The following is a 27,206-nucleotide window of genomic DNA, read 5'->3' as shown; positions in this document are numbered from 1 at the left end:
CTTTATAAATGCGTGTCAATATAAATATATGGATGATCCCTTTAAGATCACTCATTCTGGTAGTCAACTGACTTCATTTTATTGCCACATAACATTTCTGATTTTGGACCTGTCCAACCTCAGATCATAACACTTGCGTCCAAAGGCTTGTACAGTGGGCACTATGCATGATGGGTGCATCGCTTCATGTGCTTCCCTTCTTACCTTGATACACAGATTCCTCTGGAACCTCTCAGGAACATTCAGACTGAAGAATATTCAGACCAGATGACCGTTTCAGTTCTTTCGAAGTCTTATGTTTATGCTCATCAGCAAATTGAAGGCTTCTTTCTGATTCAATTCAATTCAATTTTATTTGTATAGCGCTTTTAACAATTGGCATTGTCCCAAAGCAGCTTTACACAATCAAAATAATTATTTAAGTCTGTATGGAATGTAAGTGTATATGAATCAAGATGAGGGTGACAGTGGCAAGGACAAACTCCCTGAGATGGTAAAAGGAAGAAACCTTGATAGGAACCGGACTCAACAGGGAACTCATCCTCATTTGGGTGAAACAGAAAGCAGGAATTGATCTGCATTTATACAGTGTGTTAGATGGCAGGCAGTTCAGCATAACAGTTGATGTTAGTGGGGTAAATATGGAGTCCAGGTAGTTATTGGAGACAATCGCAATCTTGAACTGTTGAACAACCGCAGCCAAGTCAAATCCTCAGAAAAAGCTCTGCCCCTAGCTGTAGTTTTCATAATAAGCGGTACTGATAAGCAGCCTGCATCCTTTGATCGAAGTAGGCGTGGCGGATCGTAATACACTAGACGTTCACTCAGATACTGCGGCGTGAGACCATTTAATGCTTTATATGTCAAGAGTAGTATTTTAAAATCAATGCGAAATTTCACGGGGAGCCAATAAAGTGAAAATAAGATAGGTGTGATGTGCTCGTATCTTCTGGTTCTAGTGAGGACTTTCGCTGCTGCATTCTGGACTAGCTGAAGCTTGTTTATGCATCTAGTTGAACAGCCAGACAGTAGGGCATTACAATAGTCCAACCTAAAGGTGATAAAAGCATGAACTAGTTTTTTTGCATAGTTTAGCGACAGTATATTTCTTATCTTGGCAATATTTCTGAGGTGAAAGAATGCTATCCTGGTAATATTATCTACATGTGCTTCAAATGAAAGGCTGGACTCTATAATCACAATCTATAATCTGATTAGCCTTAATAACAAGTAGTTTTCTTATCGTTGCATCTGTTCAGTCTTAATTCTTTTAGTTCTCATTGCATAGAAATGCTTTTACTTTCAATGTTGAGCATAAGTGTGAGTTATGCTGTCACTTTTAAGATGTAACTTATAGATCAAGCATTTAAGCAATCTTCGGTCATGGTCATTTGTGATTTTTTTGGACTGAATATTTTCTGCAAAATTCGTGGTTCACAACTATCCGTCCAGGTTTTAATAATGCCCCGGACAATTCTTAATCCAATTCCAGTAGTTCCAGCAATCTCCTTAGTTCTTTTTGCTTGATGCAGGCCCTTCTGAAACACACCTTCTGTAACTTTTCCACGAACATGGAAAACGTATTACGGTTGTTTAAGAGATGAGAAGCTTCTCACTGTGTCTTGGGCCCTAAATCTCCTGGGATAGGGCCCCTGCCACCTTCTATACAGGATAAAGCGGTATATACGGTAAGCAAGTGAGTGGAGCTTCTCACTGCATCAGGTAGGATTAAAAATTGTTGTCAGATTAAACACCTCAACACACAGGTTACTCTTGAACACTGTCTACCCCATTTCACATACATTTCGCCTGCACCGGTCAAGGTGCAGTGTTGGACTGTTTTTACACACTCATGTGCACCTGTCACCGGTGCATAATTGGACTGTTCAAAACTCTCAGCCCAGCAATTATAGAACTATAAAACGTACTGTATGACACTTTAAACAGACCAAAATAAGCTCATTTGCACTACTTTTATTGCACTGTTCCACTTTGCACCATATTGGCCTTCTGTGTCGTTATCTGTCCCTTTTTGCAGGACAGTTACTCAGTTGTCTTATCACTGTTTTAATCTTAGTTTGTGTTTTTTATTTATTTATTTTTACTAGTACTTATTGTTGTTTGTAAGGGGATTGAGAGTAAGTGTATGCACTGTACATGTAGCAGAATCGACAATAAACTTGACTTTGACATATTAATCATTGCAGTAATTATCCAGTCAAATGGTCTTAATTATTGACTTATTTCAGTCCTGACTAATGCAGTGTATAATCATTCAAAATAAAAATTGAGGAAATTTTTTTCTAATAGCTTTTTCATTTACATTTATTACGTATATATTATGTTCAGTTTGCTTGTTACTGCGGAAGGAGACGCCTACAGAAGTCGACCATCGAAAGTCGAGCGTCAGTAAAAGACCGTGGCAGGTGACGTCATGGTGAATTTAACGCGAGGTGGCGCACGTGAACAGCTGTTTTTTGTTGCTTTGAGATTAAAGCGTGTTGATCCGCTGGACCTGACCGAGAGCAGCGCGCGCCCGCTGGGAGAAAGTTAGTCCACGTTTCATGTAAACATGCGCGAGGGGCCGCGCGTGCCCTAGCTCGTTTTTTTTCGCTCCAACCTGGAACTCTACAGGAGGATTGTGAGCTCGATCAGGGATTTAATAATGACTTCAGAAGTTGTAAAATTGCTCCTGCTTGGATTTATTTTGTGTTCGGTCAGTTTGAGTGTTGGTAAGTTCTCCGCATCAGTAATCTGTATGCACTGTAAACTTCATGGTTTTTAGACCGAACATGGCATCAAATAGCTCGAGTAGGTAAAAAAAAAAAAAAAAGATGTGTGCCGATAAACTTTATTAACTTATTTAAACTTTCTATTTAATGGTTGTAGTGGAAAAAAGAAAGACAAAAAAAAGAGAAAAGCTGTGATTGATGAAGGAAAGCTAATGACCTGAGTATAATCTTTAGTGTCCTCTGTCATAAACTAGGTTTGTAGTGAAATGCCACCAGTTCTGTCCTGAATACTTTAAATTACCTGAATTCTTATACTTTATATTATACAAGTATGAGCAAAATATTCAACATATTTAACAATGAGTAAAAATATTGGATTCTAAATATTATAAAACATAATATTGTTAAATTATTGTTAAATATTTGAATAATACATGAATACCTGAACAAGAGAGAGAGAGATCAGATGATTCCAATCAATCTGTTAGATGTAAAATATAATCTGTAGCAATTGTCATGCATATGTTCATTTTATTATTAATTTGTTTAAAGAATGTAAAAACAACAACAAAAAAAAAACTTGCCCATATCATCAAAGGATACTCCTTTCACTTTTATCAAGACCCAGCTGTTACATAAGAATATACGGCATGGGATTCTGGGTAAAAGTAAGTGTTTTCAGACATTTCTGCTCCCAGGCATGTATTATTCATCCACACTTTACTACTACACACTTTACTATTCTAGACAGCATGGTAGGAAATTTGAAGTTTTTCAAAAGTTTGTCCACTGAGTAGATATCCGCCCTACAGTCATTTATAGATTATTAGTTCGGTTCACTCATACTGTAAGTGCTTCCAGTCAACACAATATGCTTCCTCTGATAACAGATCTTCAGATAGATACTGAAGCTTTTATAATTGATGTACTGTCTGGCACAACAGAAAGACAGCAAGATTGGGTGATCTATTTTATGTGTAACAAAAATCAGAACAGAAATTCAAAATGCAAAAAAATTATTAAAAAGTATTACAGTAAGTTGAATGTTTATCTGTACACGTCCTGATGGAAAACACTTACTGTTAACACTAAGGAAAGTTTCTGCTATAGGACAGACAATTCTGGCAAACAACAACAATTCATTGAATTAATTCCAAAGTATAATAATGATAATAATAGTAGCCTAATTATTATTATTATTATTATAAGGTGCCTTGCTACAGACCAAGAAAATATTTTTTATCATGAGAGCAAAGCTCTATGTTAATGTGTATCGGTGCTTTTGTGAGATACAGTATAAACCAAAACGTACACCAGCTATAAATGTGTGCTCTAAATTTTTCATTATAAACATATTACCACAAAGTATTGTCCTGCAGCTGCTAGCTATCTATGAGTCACGCTTACTCCTATGTCTGGTCACATTCAGATGGGACGCCATCTGGGGGTTTGGAACCCTTGGTGGTGCCTGGCCGAGTGCCCAGTGTGCACTTGTCTCAGGAGGAGATCCAGAGGCTACGCTTCAAACCCACTGTGGGCACCATTAATTGTTCAGAGGGTTCTGACATCAAGTTCAACTGCTCGATCGACCTTACTGACATGGGACAGGAGCTGAGTATCCTATGGTTCAAAGATGAAAGAGAGATATCTGTTGGCACACAGACCACTGTGTACAGCCATGGAACATTAATTCTGCTGTCCATCATCAGGTTAGAAAAACCATTAAGAAAAACTATTAAATAACTATTAAATGTACCATTTTGTATTCAAACATATTTGTCTAAACTGTTTTGGTTTCACATAAAAATTTCATAAGCATGGTAAGCTAAATGCTTTTTATGTTTTGCTTTATGCCTTATGTCAAAGCATAATCAAAGCTGTCTTAAAAAGTACTGCGCTGTTGATGAGATTTTCTGAATGATCTTTGTTTCTCACAGTATTCAGAACATTCAGCGAGCAGACTCTGGAGCGTACCAGTGCAGACTGAGCGTCAGTAACAAAGTCATTGAGTCAAATCCCATCATTGTTGAGGTTGATGGTAAGTTTTATTCTTCGAGAAACAAATTCTTATGTTACTGAATTTATGAGTAACGGCTCATGGTATCTGGCTTTCTTATTGCAGGTTTACCAACATTCACTAAACAGCCAAGTGATGTGAATGTAAGAAAAAACACCTCTTTCACTTTGACCTGCGAGGCTGTGGGTCCTCCGAATCCCGTCACAATCGTGTGGCTTCACAAAGGCCAGAAGATAAGCCAACCCAGTCTCTCTCCAAGCAACAAAACTATCCAAGGTAAGTGTTTTGCTCCTGACTTCTGTCTTGCTCGTTTATTTATCGAGCAGTGGGTGTTAACTTTGGTTTTATCTGTTTGCTTTTTCCATTAGTTCTAGACTTTTGTTAACTTATTTGAACAATTTGTATAGGGTTTTAATTCAAATATACTTTGATCAGTTGGATTAGATCTCTGAATTATGGGAGAGTGAGATTTATTTCATATATTTACTGTATATTACAGAACATGGGTATACTGCTCAGTCTTGATCTGAATTGGCCTAAACATTCGGTCATTCCGACAAATGAAACAAAGATGTAACTAGGGTATTTTTTTCTTTTCCTGAATGCGCAAATGTCTTTAAGTAATATAGTAATAAAGTAATACAGTACACATGTCAGTCTTGGTATGTTCTATAGGTAATAATCCGGTATCAAGTATTGTCAAAGCATTGTAATATCCTGCTGTTCTGATTATTCATGCCATTCATATGCCACTGCCTACCAAACTGGTTAAAACAACAGGAAACACGTGAGACCCGGCAAGTATTCAAAGGGAAATGATGTGGTATAACCAGAGTCTTCAGGGGTCTGAAGGATGAAAAAGCAATGAGTCACATAACCGATCCAGAGCCGCATCACAAAAATCTTAAAATAATAAAATAATAATATGGCTATCATATTTAAAGAGATGAAATTCTTTCTGTGAATGTTTGGAAGTTGTCAATGAGACACACACATTTGCTTGGATTTATTAAGTACTAACAAATTACCTTTTTCATTTGGACCCTTGCTTTGAGAAAAATAAGGACTTTACCAGATCTGAAATGTTCTAGCAGATATTATATATATTATATAATATAATTGCAACATTTCCTGACCTCACAATGATCATGAGTTCTGGCGTTGTTTTGACAGCATGCTATTCTGCCTGGGTTAGGTGGTGGACTTTTTATTGCTGGCTGTACCACAATACCACAATAACATTGGTTTGAAGGCATTTCCACAAAGCTCGTGCTGTAGGAAAACACTCAGGAACTCGTTTTCACTCACTGTTTACAAGCCCTGAGTTTGGTTAGAGTTGATTCATCAAAAATGTCATGATGAGCCATGATGGTAGTGTACTGGACTCTGTGTAGGCAGTACTGGTAGTGTACTGGACTCTGTGTAGGCAGTACTGGTAGTGTACTGGACTCTGTGTAGGCACTAGTGGAATCTGATACAGGCAGTGAAAGACTACATTGTAAGCAAAGCACTTTTTAGGCGAGAACAGAAGGAAGACGTTTGTTGTCTTTTTTATGCCTGCTGTGTCTGCACTGTGATAATTGCAGTTATTCGTTCTTATAGTGTGTGTATACGATGGTTCATCGACTGCACTGGAATCTGAGTCACACTGATTACTGGCGATTTAGTAATGATGGAGTTATTAAATCAATGCTATTTATTATGGAGTTATTAAATCAATGCTCTATATTTTTTTATTTGATCTTGTTTATCTCTATTTACCAACCACAACACAAGATCTACAGGTGTTGGACAACAACCACAACAACACCACACTGAGCTAGAAACAATAAAGGCTGCAATGTTGTGAATGCGGGACCAAAGAAGTGAAAGGTCACATTTTTTGCTTTGTTCAGTGTGTGTGTTGAGAGACAAGGGGGAAGATGGAAACGGGGGAGGGGACAGAGAGTGAGAGGAATGGGGGAGCGAGCGTGCACAAGAGAAACAGATTAGCCACACAAAAGAGCTCATTGAGGCCCGGGCTACAGAAATGTGGGGCAATTCACAAAACACACTAAAATGGACCATGAGGTATAATGCCATGATAATGCCAGTGTCCTCAGGGCAGTGTATGAAGCAGTGACATTCACTTTTATACATTCTACATACAATTTCTTGAGGAGATATTCACTGAGAGTTGACTACATGAGCCCGAGTATATAAGACTTAATATATTTATGAGATGAAATGGAGCAACAGAGGAAAATATAATTTACTGTTGTTTAAGTACACTACACATGTATGCCTTAAACATGCAGTTTTCTTCTACTATAGGTCTCCCACATGACATACACATGGTGTGGTCTTTACATTTAAAAGGCTAGAAGTGAAACTGAGAGTTGTTTTTGTAACCTGCTGACCAGCAAATAACACGAGATGCTTCCAGTAAATACTTGCCAGGAACTTTGTATGCAATGATGGAAACATTGTTGTTAATCAAACTATGTCATTTTCAACTTCTCCGTGTCTATTTGTACAATTCTGTAGTTTCGATAAAAGCGGTAGGCATTGCACAAGAATGTGTAAGGTCATGTCAAGCGACTAGTGCAGTGGAGAAACACTAAAGCCTGTAATTACAGATCCTCAGATACAGTACAGCATAACTCCTGGCAGCTAAACAGCTTTTTGCTCCTGACTCTCACAAAGTTTTTAACCAGAAAATAGCTGTCTCTTTTGCATGGCTCAAGACATGCTTGCAGTTTTTTACATTTATTTACATACCATTAAAAAAGTCACTGGGACTCTTATCTGCTTTGCCAGATTAAATATCAGAGAGCCACCGCAAGTTCAGGTCTGTTTAATAGGTTTAATCAAAGATCTACAGGTGTTGGAGAATACAACTGAAACGCCTGGTTTGAGACCACAATAATTCATTAGTATGGTGTAGGGCCTCCTTATGCAGCCAATACAGCATCAATCGGTCTTGGAAATGACAGATACAAGTCCTGCACAATGGCCATTCTCTTGCAGATTAGTGGCCAGGTCACCATGTGATGCTGGTGGAGGAAATGCATAAATATTATTAGTAGCTCAATAATATTTAGATCTGGTGACTGTGCAGGCCATAGAAGACGTTCAACTTCACTTTCATGTTCATCAAACCACTCTGTCACCGGTCTTGCTGTGTGTATCGGGCCATTAGCCAGGAAACCTCCAGCACTAAACTACCCAGTGTTTCAGTTTCATGGTCCAACCCCTGTAGGTTTTTTAGGTTTGACTTATGCACTACCTATTTATAGGTACTAGATCCACTCCTACTTGTCTGAAAATGGTGATATTACTCTGTAATTAGTCTGAAATTATGTTCCAGATCGAATACGTTTGGTCAAGAACCAAAACTATAATAACTTTTAAACTTGTGATTCCAAAAACTACTGTGTTTCCAAGCTAGTAACCACATCTTGCTGAAAAGAGATCATTGAAAAGTATTTTCTTATTAGAAATTGGTGCAAAAATGCACATATACAGTACTGTTCAAAAGTTACGAGCCCCTCGTTTCTACATTTACATTTAGGCATTTGGCAGACGCTCTTATCCAGAGAAACTTACATTTAAAAAAAAAAAAAAAAAGCCAGACTTTCTTTTATTTTTAATGTTGTCCTGAGGAATAGTCCTCCAGGCTTCCTAAAGCTTTTTGCCTCTGGCTCTCATTTTTTAATGATGGGTCATTAAAAATTTTTATGGCTCTTATTTTTTAATGATGGGTCTGAATGACCAGTTTTAAGAGGAATGCTTTTTAAGCCGCACAATGATCTATAAGTCATTCGACCATAAAAACATTTAACCTATAGTAAAGCATGAATCTTAGTGAGGAACAGGTGCAGATGATGATGGGTGATCAGGCCGGGGATTATTATGCTTGTGATGCTACAGGCTGAGTAGTGGGAACAGAAGAGAGGTCAAATGAGATGGTTTATGTAACAAACGCAGCAACAATTACTTTCAGTATTACAGTAAAACATTTGTTCCAGTTTCTTTTCTTAATAAGGGGCAGAATGGCCATAGTTGAAGTTACTCTGAGATAGACATGATTTGATATTTTGACCCATGGAAACAATTAAACAAACAGCTTCCTGTGAATTATAAGAACGAGAGCAATAGTAGACCCATTGTTACAGCTTTTCTAAGCAAGCACAGCAAAAAAGTGACAAACGAGGACAAAAGGGATATTATGGCTATGCTGTCACTGGGTTTGGCAGGCCGTCGTCTGAGTGGATGGTGATGGGTTGACGGGGAAGATGGGGCTTTGAAAGCCTGGTACTGTGTTTCATGTTTAGAATGAGAATCGCACACCTCTTTAGTGAAAAACAATGCCATTGACCTTTCTTGTGTCCTTGAGGACCAAAAGGAAAAAGGAGGGCTGAGAAGGTTTGGACACACACAGTGCAACATACGTACATAAATGCAAAAGAGGATCTTGAATTGCTTAGTGTGAGCAGTTTCCACTTCCACATGAACACCTAGTTCCACTTTTTTTATATATATTATCAAAAGTTAGTCTTTGATAACACCGTGTATATCACAATGACACATTATTATTAAACTATTTTCCTCATTAATAGAATTCTGATATGCTGATATAATTTCTCATGTCTATAGGTGTGGACTCTCCCACTCAGTACAGCTGTGAGGCTCACAATGACAAAGGACTAACTGTTTCCAGAGAGGCTCATGTCAACATTAAAGGTAAAACAGCAAGGCGGGAATGCACTTGCATTAAAACAAAATTTTTTTACGTTTTGCTAAAGCCTAAGCTAAGTTGTCTTGTATACTTATTTCAGAAATTCCAGCCAAGGTCTCCAAAATCACTGTGAAAAAACGTGAAGCAAACAAACTCAACATAAGCTGGATTCCTGGACACGATGGCTTTTCCGCACTTACTGTCTGCTACATCACAGTAAATAATTTATTTCGATACGAGTTGTGAATGGGTTTTTATTAGTGGTCACATTGTACAGTAGCTCTTTATATGGGTTTTTATTTTTTTTATTATTTTCATAAAACATATGCTACCATGGAACATTTTAAGCCTAAATGAATTTGAAAAGTTGGGCAAATATATGGTGCTCACATAACATAAATATATTTTTTGATTATTTCTAGGTGATAAATGTTGTTTTGACTCTGTTCTAGGTGAGAGAGCTGGGCAGAGAGTTGGGCAGTCCTACTAAGGTGCACAGTGTGTCAGTCCCTCCATTTTCATACGAGATCACTGACCTTAAAGCCATGACCTGGTATAACATGAGTGTGTCGTGCGCAAATGAGATTGGCAAGTCGCTTCAGAGCTCCTGGGTCCAAAGCAACACTACAGAAGGAGGTGTGTGTTCTGTTCAAAATAAAAATAAGAATTTTAAGGCCACTTGAGTTAGGATTAAGATGATTAAACTAATATGTTGTGTTATAATGACTTGTCATTTGGTACACACATTTTTGTTTCAGGGGAATAATCTAGAGTGGAATCAAATACAATAGTTGTGTCATTGTGTGAGACTTCTTTTTTTAGCCTTGAGATTCTTTGTGAAGGTGGCTTTTCTGTAACCACAAGGGATTTGCCACTCTTATAGCACACACATGCCTAGGCCTTAGTGGCAGTGTGACTGTGTGTTTGTGTGTCTGTGTGTGTGTCTGTGTGTTTGTGTTTGTTTGTGTGTGTGTTTGTTTGTGTGTGTGTTGCAATAGCCACATTTACTCCAGAATAGATTTTTTTAAATATAATTTTTTATTTATAACCGAGATGCCCTGGTCGTTCAGTCAGTGATCCGAATTGGCTGGTATTCAGATTAATCAGCTATGACCGATTAACCTCAGATATAACTGATTCTCTGCTGACTGCGCGAGCTTCCAAGTTGCACAACAGAAATACATTATCAGAAGTCCTGCATATTAAAACTTCTCCGATCAGCCTTTTACTTCACAATCGTTCATAAATTGAGTTTTAAGCATTTGAGATAGTAAAACATCACCGTTTCTTTATAATCCTATAGGTGTAGGACACTCTAAACTATACAAATTCGGGCATCCTGTGTGATAGGGATTAATTATTTGCTAAATTATTTCAGATGATGTAACAGATTAAGTCAAATATAGCTTTTTTGTATTGTTTAAATGCTGTTTTTGGTTTTAAACTAAATATAAGGATAAACTTATATTATAAGTAATGGGCTACAATTAATTACTAATGCTTAATTCAGTCGTAAGGGTGCTAAATGAGGGTGTAATCCTTCTGAGCTATGACTCAACTTTTTTAAAAGGTTCAACATATTAAAATTGTAACAAAATAAAAAAAAGTTTAATATTGAATGAGGAATTTAAAATTAATATACTAAATGAATCACAGTATAAATTGAATCAGCAACGAGGTATCATCCAGTAATCATTACTGGTTGGAAACAAAAGCTAGCTTTCAACTGCCTGTGACACATAAAGTCATCAACAGGTGACAAAGAGCTCCAATTCATGTAAGTCCTTAGTGTATTTAATAAGAGATTTTTTTGGTGAATTTGGATAAAATTAAATTTTTAATTATAATATATTTTAATTATATTTGAGTTTTATTCTGTCTAGGATTTAGTTCTAAAAAACCTTTTGGGAGTAGGAGTGGTTTTGGAGAGGAAATATGCGTTTCCTTAGGGCTGTTCCCACAATGTTTCCTGTGTATACCTAAAGGAATGGCACTGAGTTATTTTGAGTATTTTAAGACCATTCTCCTTCTCGCAGTTATGTGGTGATGTCGGGCAGATATGATTGCAAAATGACGATGTTGGAAATATTCTCCAGTTGACGTCATGTCAGCTCCATGTTAGCTATGTGTGTGATTTTAAGTTGGTTTTATTGCAATGAATGATTAAAAGAAAGACTTTTTGCTTTCAGTTCCTTCAGTGGCCCCTCAGAATGTGACAGTTCGTGTGAACGGGTCCATGCTGCTGGTGCGATGGAAAGCTCCTCCTCCCGACAAAATAAATGGCATCCTACAAGGATATGATGTATGGGTTGATGTTGGGAAATCTGTCAAAAAGGTTAGTCATTTCCTGTTATGTATAAGTGAATAAAGTTTTAGAGACATTTTGGTTTATATTTGAAGTTTTCTCTGTTCTCTCTCTTAATAAGTTCATAAACTACGATCAGTGTATCATAGTTATCTATCTATCTATCTATCTATCTATCTATCTATCTATCTATCTAAAGCATCTTTTAGAACTGCTGCTCTTGCTGCATCACCAGGCAGTGTAACAGCCACGTTTGCTTTTTTTTTACACCCAGTCAAGTTTGTATTGTCAGGATTCAAGCCTGTGATCACTTAATGACAAGAAGAATAATTTTCTGTTGTGTCCCTTTGACTCAATTGTTGAAAAATACATAATTATCTATTTTGTCTGTCTGATTAAAATATTCAGGCATCCACTGATTTATAGGAGAAACTTGATTTCCTAGGAAAACATTGATATTCTCTGACAACAAACCTCATGAGTTGCCTTTCTGAAGAAAAAGGCAGAATATCCTAAAGTAGAAAGACAAAATAGTCAGCTCCAATGCTGATATGATTGTTACACATTTAGAATGACTTTCAAATTGCACAACGGAACATTTAAAGTTTGTTTTAAAGTTTTAGGTCTTTTAGCTGTTTGTGCCAATTTAATGGATTTTTTTCTTTCTTGACTGTGTTTGGATTTATTTTTCTACATTTTACTGGAGTGTAATAACACATGGAATTAGATAATTAAGCAACAACAACAGTCTGTTGTTATTTTAAGACATGAAGGTCAGTTTTTATCTGGAACAGTTTGTGCAAGAACCACCAAGCACCATGATGAAAGTGGCTCTCATAAAGACGATCCTACACGGGCAAGACCAAAACTTTTATCAACAAAAACGAGGTGTTTGTGGGTTTGAATCCTGATGATGCCATCTGTTAATAATTGGCTGTCTGGGTGCGGACAATGACATAATCTCCCCTGTGAAATCGCATAAGCAGCAGATTGAAAAGATGCCTTAGCTTCATGCGTATCAGAGGAAGCACATGTTAGCCCTCACCCTCTCTGCTGTCATGTAAGAGGAGATACCTTGCTGCTCTTGTGTTGGAATTCTTTATGCATACAAATGAGAACAAACGTCCACATCCAATGGAAATATAAAGCGCCTTGTATGTTTCATGTGTGTATTTTGCTCACATATGCCATTGATGCAAAAACTAGAGAAGATTGTTGCTACACACAAAACGTTTGGAGTATTTTTGTGTAGTAAATGAGAGGTCATTCAGTTACATTGGGCTAATATCGCAAAATGTCAATTATGTATAACCTTTTAACTGTGGTGTTATTATAAAATTAAAAATGGCAAGTCGACTGTAATTTTCCTAATCATTAAACGTCACTGTACCTAAGCACAGGTAAACATTACTGGACTATTACCAGCATTGTGGACAATTTCTTTGTAGCACTAAAATAAATTAGCTTAACTATTGTCAGGTAAAGACTGTTTGTTTATAAATTTTAAGTTTTAAACAGGGCAACCAGAGATTAAATGTTGTGCTTTTAAAGATCATGTCAGTTTAATAGCAGTTCAATTTCAGTATCATTTAGATCATCATAATCATCATCATTTACTACACAGGGTACAAATATTTATTATAGTTTGATAGATTTATATAATATACATAGTATTTGAAAAATCAGGAACCAACAACAATAAAACTGTGTGCAGTTAATGTTGTCTTTATTCTTCGCATAGCAAACAGCATAGGCTGTATATATTCACCCATTATGTTTCTAAGAATTTTTCACAACATATTCTCATTAACTGTTGCGTGATTTATTTGACCCCCATCTTATGTGAGTGTCTTTTCTATACAGTACATAACATCAGTCTTTCTTAAGGAAGGGGATAGAATGGTGTGAAAATAATGGAGTAGTTTTTGTCTCTGGACCATGAGTCATCCTTGACTGAATGGAAGTTTAGAGTGGAAGTGAAAAGCGAATTGTGAGGCTCTTTTCTTGGGTAGTGATTCACCTATATTACTGTTGGTCAACATTTGTTACTGGAAGTGTGTAATTGCACCCTCTAACACCTGTCACACAGCTGGAAATCAGCTCGGGTATCATCTTTCTTACATGCATATTTAAACACGGGTTGTGGATTGGAATGATCATTAATATGACAGTCATTTACTGTAAGTTTAAGCAAGGATCCAGCTGTTTGGTAGCAAATGCAGTTTTTAATTGTCCTCTGCTTTAGCTGTTGTGTTGTAATGTTTTTTGGAGCAGAAGGAACAGGCGTGATTGTTGTCTAGCTGAGCTGTCTCTCTGTCACATGCCTGCTTGTTTTGCCAGTGTGCTTTTACAGTAGATGTAGTGTTACTTCCTCTTTCCTCAAAGTTTGTCACTTAAGTGTGCATGATTCATCTTGTGACTGGGCCTACTTCAGTTTTTTTTCCATTCCGCAGTTTTTATAGTAGATGACCTTTAGACCTTCAAATGATCAATTGATCTGACTGCTTACTGCTCAGTTGCTTAATTCAGTTCTGTTTATTTTTATAATTAGTTTTTTAATGAATATATGCCTGGATTTTTTTTATTGGCTGTAATTTTTGTGTATGTGATTTTCTTAAAAGAGGCTTTTTAAAGTAGGCTGAGGTCAGTAAATTGGCCACTTTTTGGTAAAATTAAAAACTAAAAGCAATATAAGAAATAATAAAATGTACACAGAACATCAGACCAACCAAATCAACTGAAACACATCAAGTGCAGTTGTAGCAACAATTTAGATGTATGAACAGTGATTAGTTATTACAATTCAATTTGACTTTGCCCTATAATTTGCCAAAAGTAAACTTCTATGTGTTATCTAACTTTGAGCTGATTGTTTGTGTGCCTCAGATCCGGAGTATCTCCACCGAAGCAGCAGTGGACATGCAGGAGTTTAACACTACATATACTGTTCAAGTGATGGCTTGCACAAAGGCTGGCTGTGGTGTTAAAAGCTCTCGTCACTGGTTCTTTGTCCCAGAGATTGGTGAGAACCCTGGTTAATAGCATTGCTTGGTCACTGATGGTACTTATTTAATACATTTTTTACGTTATTTAATACATATTTTCTACATTATTTAAGAAATTACCTATTTTTTGTCATATAATAGATTAACTTCCTATTTCACAAGTAATAACAAAAGTAAATACTCACGGTGGCATGCGCCAACCTCGATTCAATGATATGGTAGCAGTTAAATGTTGGACAGAAGTTTGGATTTATTTTTCTACATTTTACTGGAGTGTAATAACACATGGAATTAAATAATTAAGCAACAACAACAGTCTGTTGTTATTTTAAGACATGAAGGTCAGTTTTTTTCTGGAACAGTTCGTGCAAGAACCCATCAAGCACCATGATGAAAGTGGCTCTCATAAAGACCATCCTACACGGGCAAGACCAAAACCTCTGCTGCAGGTTCATTTAGAGTTACCAGCCTCAGAAATCACCAATAAACAGCACCTCAGATTAGAGCCGTTATAAACACTTAACAGAGCATAAATAGCAAGCACATCTCAATATCAATTGTTCAGAGGAGATTATGGCGTATTCTTCGATACCTTCAGGATTGTTTTACAATTTAGAAAGAAATAAAAACCAGAAAACACCATGAAGTTGTCATGGTTAAATTCAATTTAATTAAATTTTATTTGTATAGCGCTTTTAACAATTGTCATTGTCGCCACGTGCGAAAGTGGCAAGGAAAAACTCCCTGAGATGGTAAAAGGAAGAAACCTTGAGAGGAACCAGACTCAACAGGGAACTCATCCTCATTTGGGTGAAACAGAAAGCAGTAAATGATCTGCATTTAAGTGTTGGAGTGAGGAGTCCTCATTAAAGTAATCAGTGAGAATATCTGACTACACTGTTGACTTTTTAATTACCGGTGTTTTATTAATAGTGAGAAAATTTGACTAATGTTAGTTTAAATAATTTAATTACAGCATAAATACATCTGGTACAAAATTAGTTATTCCAAAATAGCAAGCTTAAGTATACTAGTCATTAGTCTGGCTGCAAGTACATATGCTTTGGCCTGCTAGGATTTGATACTCTTTTTTTTTACTTTTTTTCCTTAAATCAATTTCAGGTTGATACATTCTATTAGTCATAATTCATTTACAAATTTATAATTGACTTTACTGACTTTACTGAAGAAATCTCCTTTTTTTAATGTGCTCTAAAAGACATTACTACAGGATCACAGATATGCGAAGGAAATTTGCTCAGTTTGATTTTGCTGAAGCACAGTGAGCTCCTAATAAGCTGTCGATTTAGACACAAATGATTGCTTTTTTAAACTCTATTTAATTTTGTGAGCATTAAATATCATGTCATATTATTGTGTGACTTTCTTTTACTCACATGAAGAATGTGTGTGTGTGTGTGTGTGTGTGTGTGTGTGTGTGTGTGTGTGTGTGTGTGTCAGATATGCCCTCCCCATCTCTCAGTCCAGCAACACATGGTTCAGACTCTGTGTACATTGTGTTGGGAGTGACTTGTGCCATCTGTCTTGTTCTGCTGCTGATGTTTTTAGCTGTATGCCTCCGTAACCGGATATTTGAGACTCGTCTAGGGTGAGTTCAGATGCACACTTTTATCTTTGGTCTTATCTCATTTTAAAAAAATTATAAGTTCATGCACTGTGTATCAATTTTATCAATGTGCATACTTTTTTTGATGGCTGTCTAAATCCTACTATAATCCTAGGGGTCTTTCATAATCCCCTGGTGGGAAGTTTTGGATATGCACAAAATAAATATACATACTTTTATTTTTCTCCATAACTGCTATTCTGGTAGGTACAGTACTGTGCAAAAGTCTTAAACCACCCCTCATTTTATCGTATTAAATTTAATTAGATGGAACGAATGTTTTACTGTGACAGGCTGCAAAGTTCCTAGAGGTTCAAATTTAACCATTAAGCATTCGGCATCAGCAGTATACTAATCACCAGCCTGATCGTCTGCACCTGTTTCTTACTGGATCAAGCCTTCAGTTTTTGTTTTGTTTTTAAATAATTTATAGGTTCTTGTGTGGCTTAAATGTAAAAAAAAAAAAAAAAAAGTATGAAATTGCTCAGGTATAGTGACTGGACTAAAAACGAGAGCCAGAAAGTCCTTCATGAAGTCTGGATAACTATTCACTAAGACTAAAAGTACAAAAAAGTACCTGTTTGGCTCTTTGGAATAGAAATATGAAGAAATGAGGGTCTTGTGGCTTTTGCAAAGATCATATTGTTCAAGTCATAGTTTTTGAAAACTATGCATCTGTTTTCATTTTCAGAGCTTGTTTGCTCATTATACTATCCTGTAGTCCCCATTAGTCTTTTTATTTTCTCCCCTGAAATACAAGTTATAAAAGCTCTGTAGTATGTGCGTACTGAGGATCTCCAGTCCCCTGTGTGTCAAGAGCAAGCATGAAAACACACACTCCCCCCATCATTCTCTGGCAGGCTCTTTGGACCATCTGACTCACTACCAGATTCTTATAAGAATGTGTGTCATACTTATAGCGACAATGATTTTATTATTTTGCCACCTGATTAATTATGCTTTACATTTAAAAAGCCAGGACGTTCATGACATTTATTCAAATGTTTTTCTTTTTAGTTGTCGTTGCTTTCTAACCAAGTCCCATGTGTGCATTTGGCTCTCCCTATAGGATGTTGCTTGGATCCGGAGGGAAACTTTCGCCAATCGTTGAATACAAAGCTCAGAGGTCGTACAATCGATCTGCAATAGAAGTAACGCGTAAGTTAAACAGTATCAGTTCTGTTTCCCTAATGGTTAATAAGTGTGAAATTATTTGGGGAGATTGTCTTAGATTCAGTAGTCTCAGAGTGTGCAGTGCAATCAAAAAAGAAAATATAGTCAGTATATACTGTTACTCACATGGTATGATGATGTTACTCACGCGGTATTCTGCTTTTACCGCCACGACCCGCGGTGGCGACATTTGGGTTTGTGCGTTTGCTGGCTTCTACCGCTGAGTGGCGCTATACAACTATAGCCTGGCGCCTCGGGCATCAGTTCATTCTCTCAAGGATTAATGAGCCGCGCGCCGTTAGAGCTGCACATAGTAGCGGATAAAATCAAGTGAAACGTTGTTACATGAATTCATAATCACAGTATTAAAATTACAGTACAAATGTAGAATTAAATTAAATTAAATCTTATTAGGATCGAATTTAAGCAAAGTAAACGTTAACACAGTGAGCCTTTAGATTTTATCATGTGTAATTATAAAAGCTACGCATGTATGTTTTTCGTCATCTTATATTTTGTGTTCTTTAAATTTGTAGTAGATGTATTAACTGAAATAAACGAAAATAAATTACCATAAAAATTAAAACATTGTCAGGCCGTGCTACTGCGTCAGCAGATGTCGATGTGTTTTTGCGGTATTATAAGAATTAAATGCAGTAGGCTGTTATGATCATCATAAATTTCTTTAATAATTAAAAAAAATAAATTTATTATTTACATTTTCACATCCCAGCACCCCCGTTGCGCTGTATCACCGCCGGCAAAAACCTTATAAAATACAAGTGAAACATTAAACGAATTTATTCTGTACTGTACTAAAATTACAGTACAAATTTAGAACTTATCATTTACTTTGCTTAAATTAGATGGAACTAAGAAACCCCTATATTTAACACATTAAACAGTGAGCCTTTATATTTTATCATGTGTAACAATCGCGTAGCAAAAAAACTCTGGCTGTGTGTATCAGAAAACAAGGGTGAGTCACAGGTGTTGTCAGATTAATAGGCAAAAACTATATAATAAACCTATATAAGTTACATAGCCTTTATAAGACTTTACTTTTATTTAAGTGCACGCACAGTGACGACAAATCCTTATGATGTTGTAAAATAATGAAAGCAAACACGGATTCAGCGCTATTCTGCATCAGTTTCTGTGAACTTGAGCGCATCAGAAAATAAACCGAAACTCCGTGTATACTCGCCTCACAGACGTGAAAAATATATACTTACAGAAAGCAAAATGTCTGCTTTTATATAAACTAATGGAAAAATATCAGCTTATGTAATTCGTATGAAACGTGGATTACTACAGCGCATCCACTTGCAGCCGAAACGAAAAGACACCAACTTATCAATGAATTATTAAAATGGCCAGTCAGTTTCCTTGCTGTTTTCTTCGACGCATTCTAGCAGTCTAGTTCTGCCGGTGCGGTGTTTCTAATCCCCACCCCCGTTAAAACGGTGTATTCAGAGGCTCGCCCGCGAGAGGTTGTGCGCGCGCGGTCCACTACACAGCTAAAACATATTTGTATATTATGACTGAGATAGGAAGGCGGCTCACATCGGCGTGCGTTTCGCACAGCGCCGCAAAGACAGCGCTTATTTAACACGTATAAATGTGTGTTTGTTGTATTTCTGGGAAAGAGAAATCTCTTATAAATCTCTCATATCGGCGCGCGGGTGACTTCATCTGACCAAACTCGGCAAAGGGAAAGAGCGCACGCACGCGCCGCTGGTTCACGCGAACATTTTACATTCACTAAAAGCCTTATTCCCAACCACATTTCGGCCATTCACACACATGCATTGTGCTATGTTGTTTGTAAACACTTTTACTTTTCCCCTTTGATTAAAATGCTCCAGATATGAGCCGACACGAGCTCATATCGTTTCATAAAGAGAGGCGACATATACTTGATTAAACACTGCATTTTTTAAGTGAAAGTTTTTACAAGCCCTTGAGCTGTTGTTTGTGCTGTTTTCTTTAATAATAACAATAACAATAGACAGATAGAAACATAGAGTCTGTCTAAACAAAATTAATTGCAGCCGTTTGCAAAATGTCCCTTTGCGCCACCTGGCGGTCATTTCACAAATTACTTTGAATTGCGACTGATTTATTTTGGCTGTTGCCGTTTGCCGCGACAGAGTGCGTGGCAGTCATAGACATTCCGCGTGAGTAACCACTGTATGTGAGCTAGTTTTGTTAGACACACTTTTAAAAATGATTAAAATTTATTATAGTTGTGGAAAGTACATGTACAAAGCCAACGAAATGCAGCATTAGCACCTAACCAGGAGTGCAAAAGTGGCCTATTTACAATAATCAACAATGTGATTAATACAGGTGCTTATAATGCTGCATTGCCATTTTAGTTTTAACCTCGATATGCTTTGCCCATCTAGTCACCAACTTGGGAGTCTGTGAAGAACTTCAGACCAAACTTCAGGACGTGATGATTTTGAGAAACCTCCTCACCATTGGAAAAGTTCTCGGAGAAGGTTAGAACCAGTCCACTGCTAATTTCAAGCAGTGTTTCATAGATAATGGAAGCACGTTCTTCATAAATGTGTTTACATGGTGTCCAGATGTCCCGCTTTTAAAGCTCTAACACCGACCTGTTTCTTTTCTTAGGAGAGTTTGGTTCCGTAATGGAGGGCCACTTGAAATGGCCTGATGGAACGAAAGAAAAAGTTGCTGTAAAGACAATGAAATGTAAGTGCACCATAGTGCCACCCATTTGCCATCTTATATCTTCAGGGCCCCCAGACTCGATCCTAAGCTTGTTACTGCTTGTTCTTGCCCATTTACATGAGGTTTCCTAAAACATACCAGTTAGAGAATTGGTTAAGATAAATTGCCCCTATGTGTAAATGAGTGTCCAGGGTGTATCACTTACTCAGAGATCACTATTGTTGGTCTGTTGGTATACATGGACTTTGCTTCTCTACACATATCGTACTGTATTGTGTATGACTGTGTATGTGAGAATTTTTTTTTAATAATACAGGAATCTCACTATTGCCAATAGTGTGTTGGATTAAAGGTAGAAATATGTAAGAGAATATTTTTTCTTTTATCCACTTTTTTCCTAGTGGATAATTTCTCTCAGAGGGAGATAGAGGAGTTTCTGAACGAAGCTGCCTGTATGAAGGACTTCAACCACCCAAATGTAATTCGGCTACTAGGTAAGATGCCTAGTTTATATATAATATAATATTTTTTACATCTGAAAAACTTTAAAAAACAATAAAAAAAAAACAATACTTTTTATTATTAGCTTTCTTTAACTGTGTTCAGTGTTTGTATTTACCTGTGAACTAAACCTTTTTTAGCAGTGTTAAACTTTTAAATGAATAAATAAATATATATATATACATATATTTTTGGCCTGGTCAAAAAAGCAGTAGTGTATGTTTAAATAAAAAAGTAACTAAGAGCCTTTCACTGGATAATTACTGCAGTGATTAATATGTTTCAGCTGATAGTTAGTTACCCCTAACTGATGGAGTGAGTAACGTTTTGTCCTAAACAGCCACGTCAGAAGGCGTATCCCCTGGTTGTGAATGAAATGTTAATGTGTTTAAAAGGATGATATTATGTTTTTGCATCAAGAAAAGAAAACAACTAAGGAGATTGAAATTACACTGGTACCTCAGCATATGAGTTTTTGCCTTAAGAACTGAAATTTTGCAAGAACTTTGCCTCAGCATGCAAGCAAACAAACGCAGCTGCACTTTGCGTCTTCGGGGAGGTTAAGGTCAGGGCTCTGTGCAACAGTTTAGAACGGGCATCATGCTTAGAACATACTCATTCCAGCTTTCTTTTTAAACTATTCATGCAGGTGTATGTCTGGATGTTGGACCAGGGGTCTTTCCCAGGCCGATGGTCATCCTCCCCTTCATGAGGTATGGAGACCTGCATAGCTTCCTTCTACGTTCCCGGTTTGAGGAAAGTACCTCGGTAAGCTGCCATTAGTTTTTCTTTTTTTCTGCATTTCAATTCAATTTTGTTTTTTGGAGGTTCAGGCCTTAATCATAAAATGTTTATTTTTAAATAAAAACTAATTAATGGGTGGAGGGGGGCAGATTCTGTGTCTAACTGACCCTAAAAGGATAGGACTATATTTTCCCCCACTCTTTTAGGTGATATTAGGCTGGATTTAAGTAAATAAATAAATAAATGAATAAATAGAAAGAGGCAAAGCTTACTTATGGGTGCTGACATTACAGGAATTCTCATTAATAATTATGACGGTGGAAAATAGTAACAAAAACGTGTGATGCAGACAAATGTACATATGTATTATATGATATAATTTGCACACTGTTTCTATCCTAGTATCTTCCAACGCAAACACTTCTGAGGTTTATGATTGACATTGCTTCGGGAATGGAATACCTCAGCAGCAGAAATTTCCTCCATAGAGACCTTGCAGCACGGAATTGCATGTAAATATTTTTTATTTGTTTATTTTTATAGAGATGTATCTTATCTTGTATTTACTCTGGGGAAAGTGCAAAAAAAGAAGATTATAAATTATGCTTTAATATTAGCTTTTCATGGTAACCTTTAAATGACATTAAAACATAAATGGGCAGCGGTACCTCAGCCCCAGCTCCTGGTTGCCGTTGTTGGGCCCTTGAGCAAGGCCCTTAAGCCTGTCTGGTCCAGGGGCGCTGTATCATGGCTGACCATGACCTCTGACCCCAGTTACGCTGGGATATGAGAAGAAAGAACTGTACAGTAATGCATATGTCACAAATAAAGACTTAACTCAAACTTAACCTACACTAATTGTACACTTTATTAGGAATACCTGCACACCTGTAGTTATCTAGTGAACAAATAATGTGGCAGCAGCACAATGCATATAATCATGTAGACACAGGTTAAAGAGCTTTAGGTTTATTTCATATATTTGATATTGTACATCGAAATGGGAAAAAAAATGTGTCATTTTTATGACCTTTTCACATCACAACTGTCGTGGCATGGTTGGTGGTGGCAGATAGGCTGGTTTAGGTCCTTGAGAAACTGCTTGATCTCATGGGATTTTCACACATAATGTGTAGAGTTTACACATAATGGCATGATTAACAAAAACCATCATGTTAGTAAAGGGTCTGCAGGGTGAATTACAGAGAGATTAGAGGAAAATAACTAGACTGGTCTAAGCTGACAGAAAGTTTATAGTAACTATATAGATAATTATATATAGTCACTCTTTACAGTCATGGTGAACAGAAAAGCACCTACTGTAGAACACACTGAACCTTGAGGTGGATTAGCTACAGTGGTAGAAGACTACATTACATTCCACTTTCAGCCAAGAACGGGATTCTGAGGTTTTCGTGAGAATTCAAGTGAAGACAAGAACAAGACTAGTTTTTTTGACCGTCACAGCTCTTGATTGTTGTTTTTGACTGACAGAACTCTGCTGTTCTACCCGAATGTTTATATACTTTTCTGCTCACCGTGATTGTAGGAGGTGATTTGAGTTACGTCCTTGCAGCTTGACTAAATCTGGCTATTTGCTGCTGATCACCATAGCATTGATATTTACTCTGTGTTTTTTATCCTTCATTCCATTCAGTGTAAGCTCTAGAAGAAGCCTGTGTTTGTCACATCTGCATTACAGGACAATGAAATTCTTTGCATTTCCCAGCTCTTGGGTCAGGGCAAAGGGTTTGCCATCATATGGCACTCCTGGAGCAGAGAGGGTTTAGGGCCTTGTTCAGGGGTCTAACCATCATAGTTTAGGGTCCTAGGGCTTTTCTGGTACAACATCTGTGCCACAATCCAAGCCCTACACTTTCTGTTTTTTGCAAAAAGTCAACTTTTTGCATTGCATTGCTGCCACATGATTGACTTATTGGGGTAACTGCATAGATGTGCATGTGTAAAATTGTTTGTAATAAAGCTAATAATTAATTTATTGAATAGAATATAATGTATACGTGTTGAATCCCACTGTCTGTTATTACCAAGTACCATCTGTACTTAGTGTTTGCTATTAATTTAAGTTGTTTGAGCAACTGTTTTATCATTAACTATAATTACTTTTAGCTCACTTTAAAGCCTTATGTATTGTTTTGTTCTCTCATTCCTGTATGTCTTCCTAGGTTACGAGATGACATGACCGTGTGTGTGGCAGACTTTGGCCTCTCAAAGAAGATTTACAGTGGAGATTATTACAGGCAGGGCAGGATAGCCAAGATGCCAGTGAAGTGGATTGCTGTGGAGAGTCTGGCAGACCGGGTCTTCACTGTAAAAAGTGATGTGGTAAGAAGAGGCTGCACATTGGCTTTAGTTTAAGAAGGAATTGCTAGTTACCTTAGTGTCTCAGAATAAATAACACACTGACATTTAAAGCACATCAGGAATACTGATAGTAATTACATATCTGTTATTTAAAATCATTTCTGTATTTCTCTTAGTGGGCATTTGGTGTAACCATGTGGGAAATAGCTACTCGAGGCATGAATCCATACCCTGGTGTACAGAATCACGAGATTTATGACTACCTGTTGGAAGGCCACAGGTTGAAGCAGCCAAATGAATGCTTGGATGAACTGTGAGTGTTTTCGTTTCTTTATAAAAATATACCAGTAAGTTGTTAACAGGAACATCATCTTTTTTTGTCAAAATGTATGAATTATATTTAGATGCATTGGCATTGTATTGCAATCATATCCATGTAAAGAATAAAGAACATTACACGTCACTACAATATAATTGGCACTTTCTGTGTTTTGCAGGTATAGCATCATGTTAAGCTGCTGGCATGCCGACCCTGTGGAGCGGCCTGATTTCACTAAGGTGAAGGAGATGCTGGAGAAGCTGGTAGACAAGCTTTCTGATAGGAGGGGCATCATTTACATTAATACCACTGTGTCCGAGGAGGAAGACGAGGAACAGCTGGCACAGATGCCATCAGAGGGCCCTGTCCTCACCTCCTCACCGTCCTGCAGCCGCCAGACCATTGACACATCCATAGTGACCGTGGACGTCCATGAGAGCTCAGCCGCAGATGAGGATGAACGTTACGTTATAGTGGTTCCCTCAGAGAACTCTAGTGCAGTGGGACAGAGCAGCGCTGTGGACGCTCCACTTTTGGATGCAGTGAACTTGGAACAGGACACTATTGACTCCACGGGTGATGTGACAGAACTACATCAAGTGTCTAGTGAGACAACACATTTACTATAAACTGCAAACTACAAATTTAACAGCTGCTTTTATTTTGTCTGTGAAAAAAAAAAAAAAAAAGGTTTTTCTCTTGTGATATATTCCCCTACAAACTTTCCAAGTGTTGAAATATAAATTTTTGGCAGAAGCCATTATCCAGAGAGAGTTACATTTTTGTTTCATTATACCTCCGAACAGTTGAGGGTTAAGGGCCTTGTCCAAGGCCCCAACAATGACAACTTGGTGGTGCTGGGGTATGAACCTGAGACCTCCCGATTAGTAGTCCAAAACTTTAACCACTAAGCTACCCTTTTTTAATTAATTGAATAATATTGATTATCAGTGATATGCCAGCAAGCTGGTGACAGGATCATGGGCACCCAGAGCTCATCTATCCCATGTTTGGACGAAGACCAGCCTGTCCAGTCTGATCACATAAAGCTAATGTAGCATGAACTGCTGAAAAAGTCAAAGTGACTATAAGAGAAAGGCATCTAAACACTCCCTGCCGCGTATGTGGCGTCACAGCCTGCAGCATATGGGGCTTAGCAGCCAAAAATCCTGGGTTGTTGATTGAGCTTCTGAATTCGCCAGATCTCAACCCAATTGAGAACCCATGGAATGCACCAGACAAACAAATCATGGATTCCCCACCCTGCAACCCACAGCACTCAAAGGATCTGCCGCTAACATCCCAGTGCCAGAACCAACAGCACACTCTGGGTCTTGCAGTCATGCCCGAAGGGGCCAGAGCTGATTAACAGAAATCCATGTGTACATCAAGCTAATGTAGACAATAATCAACATTCTACCCAGCAAAAGGAAAACAAAACTCAAAAAAGTGACTTTCTATATCTTTTTATATTTTTGCACAGAGCAGGTCTATCAGCCTGATATTAAAGGGTTTGAATGATTCACTGTGATTTCAAATGCATAGATAATGCAATGTTTTCCAACAGTGTACTTTTAGCAGAATCTATGTACAAACATTTTAAAATGTGATGAATGTGAATAGTCCAGAAGTTTAAAAAAAATATATGTTTTATGTATAACAGGTGTTTATGAAATTAATTGTAAATATAAATATTTTTGCTTGTTATTAAACATTTAGAAGAAAAAAAAAACGTTTAGTTTGTCCAACTCACTCCCCCAACAGAATCAAATATTTAATTTTATCAAAATTTCCTGTGCTCATGACATGAAAATAACTAAATAGACTTCTTTTACTGGGTCAAGTCCTTTGTTTTAATAAAACTCTTAATTTTATAAACACAAGTGTAAGTATTGTTAAAAGCTTTTAGTTCATGCTTCTCAGCAAGCTAGTGGATGAGGATGGTATATATTGTATATACTGTATTTGGGAGGAAGACTCATTTAAAGCGAAGTACTCATTTTATTCATGGACACAAAGTAAGATTTTTTTGGGTCTTGTAGCCATGAGTTGATGATAACTTGAATTGGAATTGTGACTAGTCAGAATTAAATTGTAGATATCTCTAACAGGAATTATGGATAGTCATAATTTACTTGTACTGTAGATATCCACATTTTACCATGTGGATATCTACAACTGAGTTAAAGATATCTGTAAAGGGAAGCTCCATAGACATAAATGGGAAAAGTGACATCATTCGTCCTAGGAAGAACGACGTTGTGGATATCTGGAAAGGTCGTTGTTGATAGGAGGAATGCCATTGTGGATATCTGAAATTTTCATTTTGCCTAGGAAGAACTGAATTACGGATATCTGTAATAAATATCCAGACTTGCCATTAAATGTTAACACAGCTTGCCATAGGGGGCCCCCTAGTGACGGGGAGATATTGGCCACGACTAAATTAGGGAGAAAATTGGGGGGGGGGGGATAAAAACATTTTGTGAAATGTCACACATGACCATGGCATGTTATTTTACTGATCTTGCACCACCAGGTACAGGTTTGATTTCTGCCTCAGGTTTGTATGTTCTTGCATGTTCTCCTCTCACATCCCAAATGCAGATTAGGCTTATTTGTAATCCCAAATTGCTGTGTTTGTGCCCTGCGATGGATTGGTTTCCCATCTAGGGTGTACCCCGGTATGTGCCCTAAGTCTCCTGGGATAGGGTCAAGGCCCCCCCACGACCCTGTATAAAAAGCAGTATAGCCTATGTTGCACAGTATCAATGTTGCAAAGCCAATAACTCCAGTATGTCTGTAAGTTCCTAAATGGCAATAAATAGGTAAGTTTACATGTAACACAATATTTACTGTATAGTTATACTATAATATTACTATTGCTACTGTATATACTATAATAATTGGACACTGGTGGCTCAGTGGTAGGGTTCTCCCCTGTCATGCGAAAGGCCTGAAGTCAATTCCCACCCAATGCACAAACCCCAGCTGCAGGATACAGTGCCGGTCCCAAGCCTGGATAAAATGCTAGGGTG

At 37.3% G+C, this 27,206-nt stretch overlaps 1 protein-coding gene across 1 annotated transcript; it reads left to right on the top strand.

Annotated features, from left to right (window-relative positions):
- The first annotated feature begins 1,612 nt into the window (after window positions 1–1,612).
- Window positions 1,613–25,910, top strand: mertka (c-mer proto-oncogene tyrosine kinase a). The gene is made up of 19 exons (XM_053502203.1): window positions 1,613–2,732; window positions 4,162–4,441; window positions 4,670–4,770; window positions 4,855–5,025; window positions 9,388–9,474; window positions 9,570–9,685; window positions 9,922–10,105; window positions 11,659–11,804; window positions 14,661–14,796; window positions 16,241–16,388; window positions 17,476–17,564; window positions 19,991–20,086; window positions 20,220–20,300; window positions 20,681–20,773; window positions 21,430–21,548; window positions 21,927–22,036; window positions 23,711–23,870; window positions 24,026–24,162; window positions 24,347–25,910. Exons 1-19 carry the CDS (start codon window positions 2,666–2,668, stop codon window positions 24,795–24,797), a joined length of 2,772 nt encoding a protein of 923 aa, XP_053358178.1. The 5' UTR covers window positions 1,613–2,665; the 3' UTR covers window positions 24,798–25,910.
- Window positions 25,911–27,206: the final 1,296 nt, after the last annotated feature.

This window comes from Clarias gariepinus, chromosome 8 (genome assembly GCF_024256425.1).
Source record: "Clarias gariepinus isolate MV-2021 ecotype Netherlands chromosome 8, CGAR_prim_01v2, whole genome shotgun sequence".
Classification (NCBI taxonomy): domain Eukaryota; kingdom Metazoa; phylum Chordata; class Actinopteri; order Siluriformes; family Clariidae; genus Clarias; species Clarias gariepinus.
The sequence above is the reverse complement of the archived record's forward strand: the minus strand, read 5'-3'. Positions and strand labels throughout refer to the sequence as shown.

What these genes read in the sequence shown, in the direction of transcription:
- mertka (XM_053502203.1), top strand. Translation starts at nt 2,666, where the DNA reads ATGACTTCAGAAGTTGTAAAATTGCTCCTGCTTGGATTTATTTTGTGT. An exon ending in TTACTGTCTGCTACATCACA is followed by an intron (nt 9,686 to 9,921) that starts GTAAATAATTTA and finishes ACTCTGTTCTAG; the next exon opens with GTGAGAGAGCTGGGCAGAGA. An exon ending in TTGGGAAATCTGTCAAAAAG is followed by an intron (nt 11,805 to 14,660) that starts GTTAGTCATTTC and finishes TGTGTGCCTCAG; the next exon opens with ATCCGGAGTATCTCCACCGA.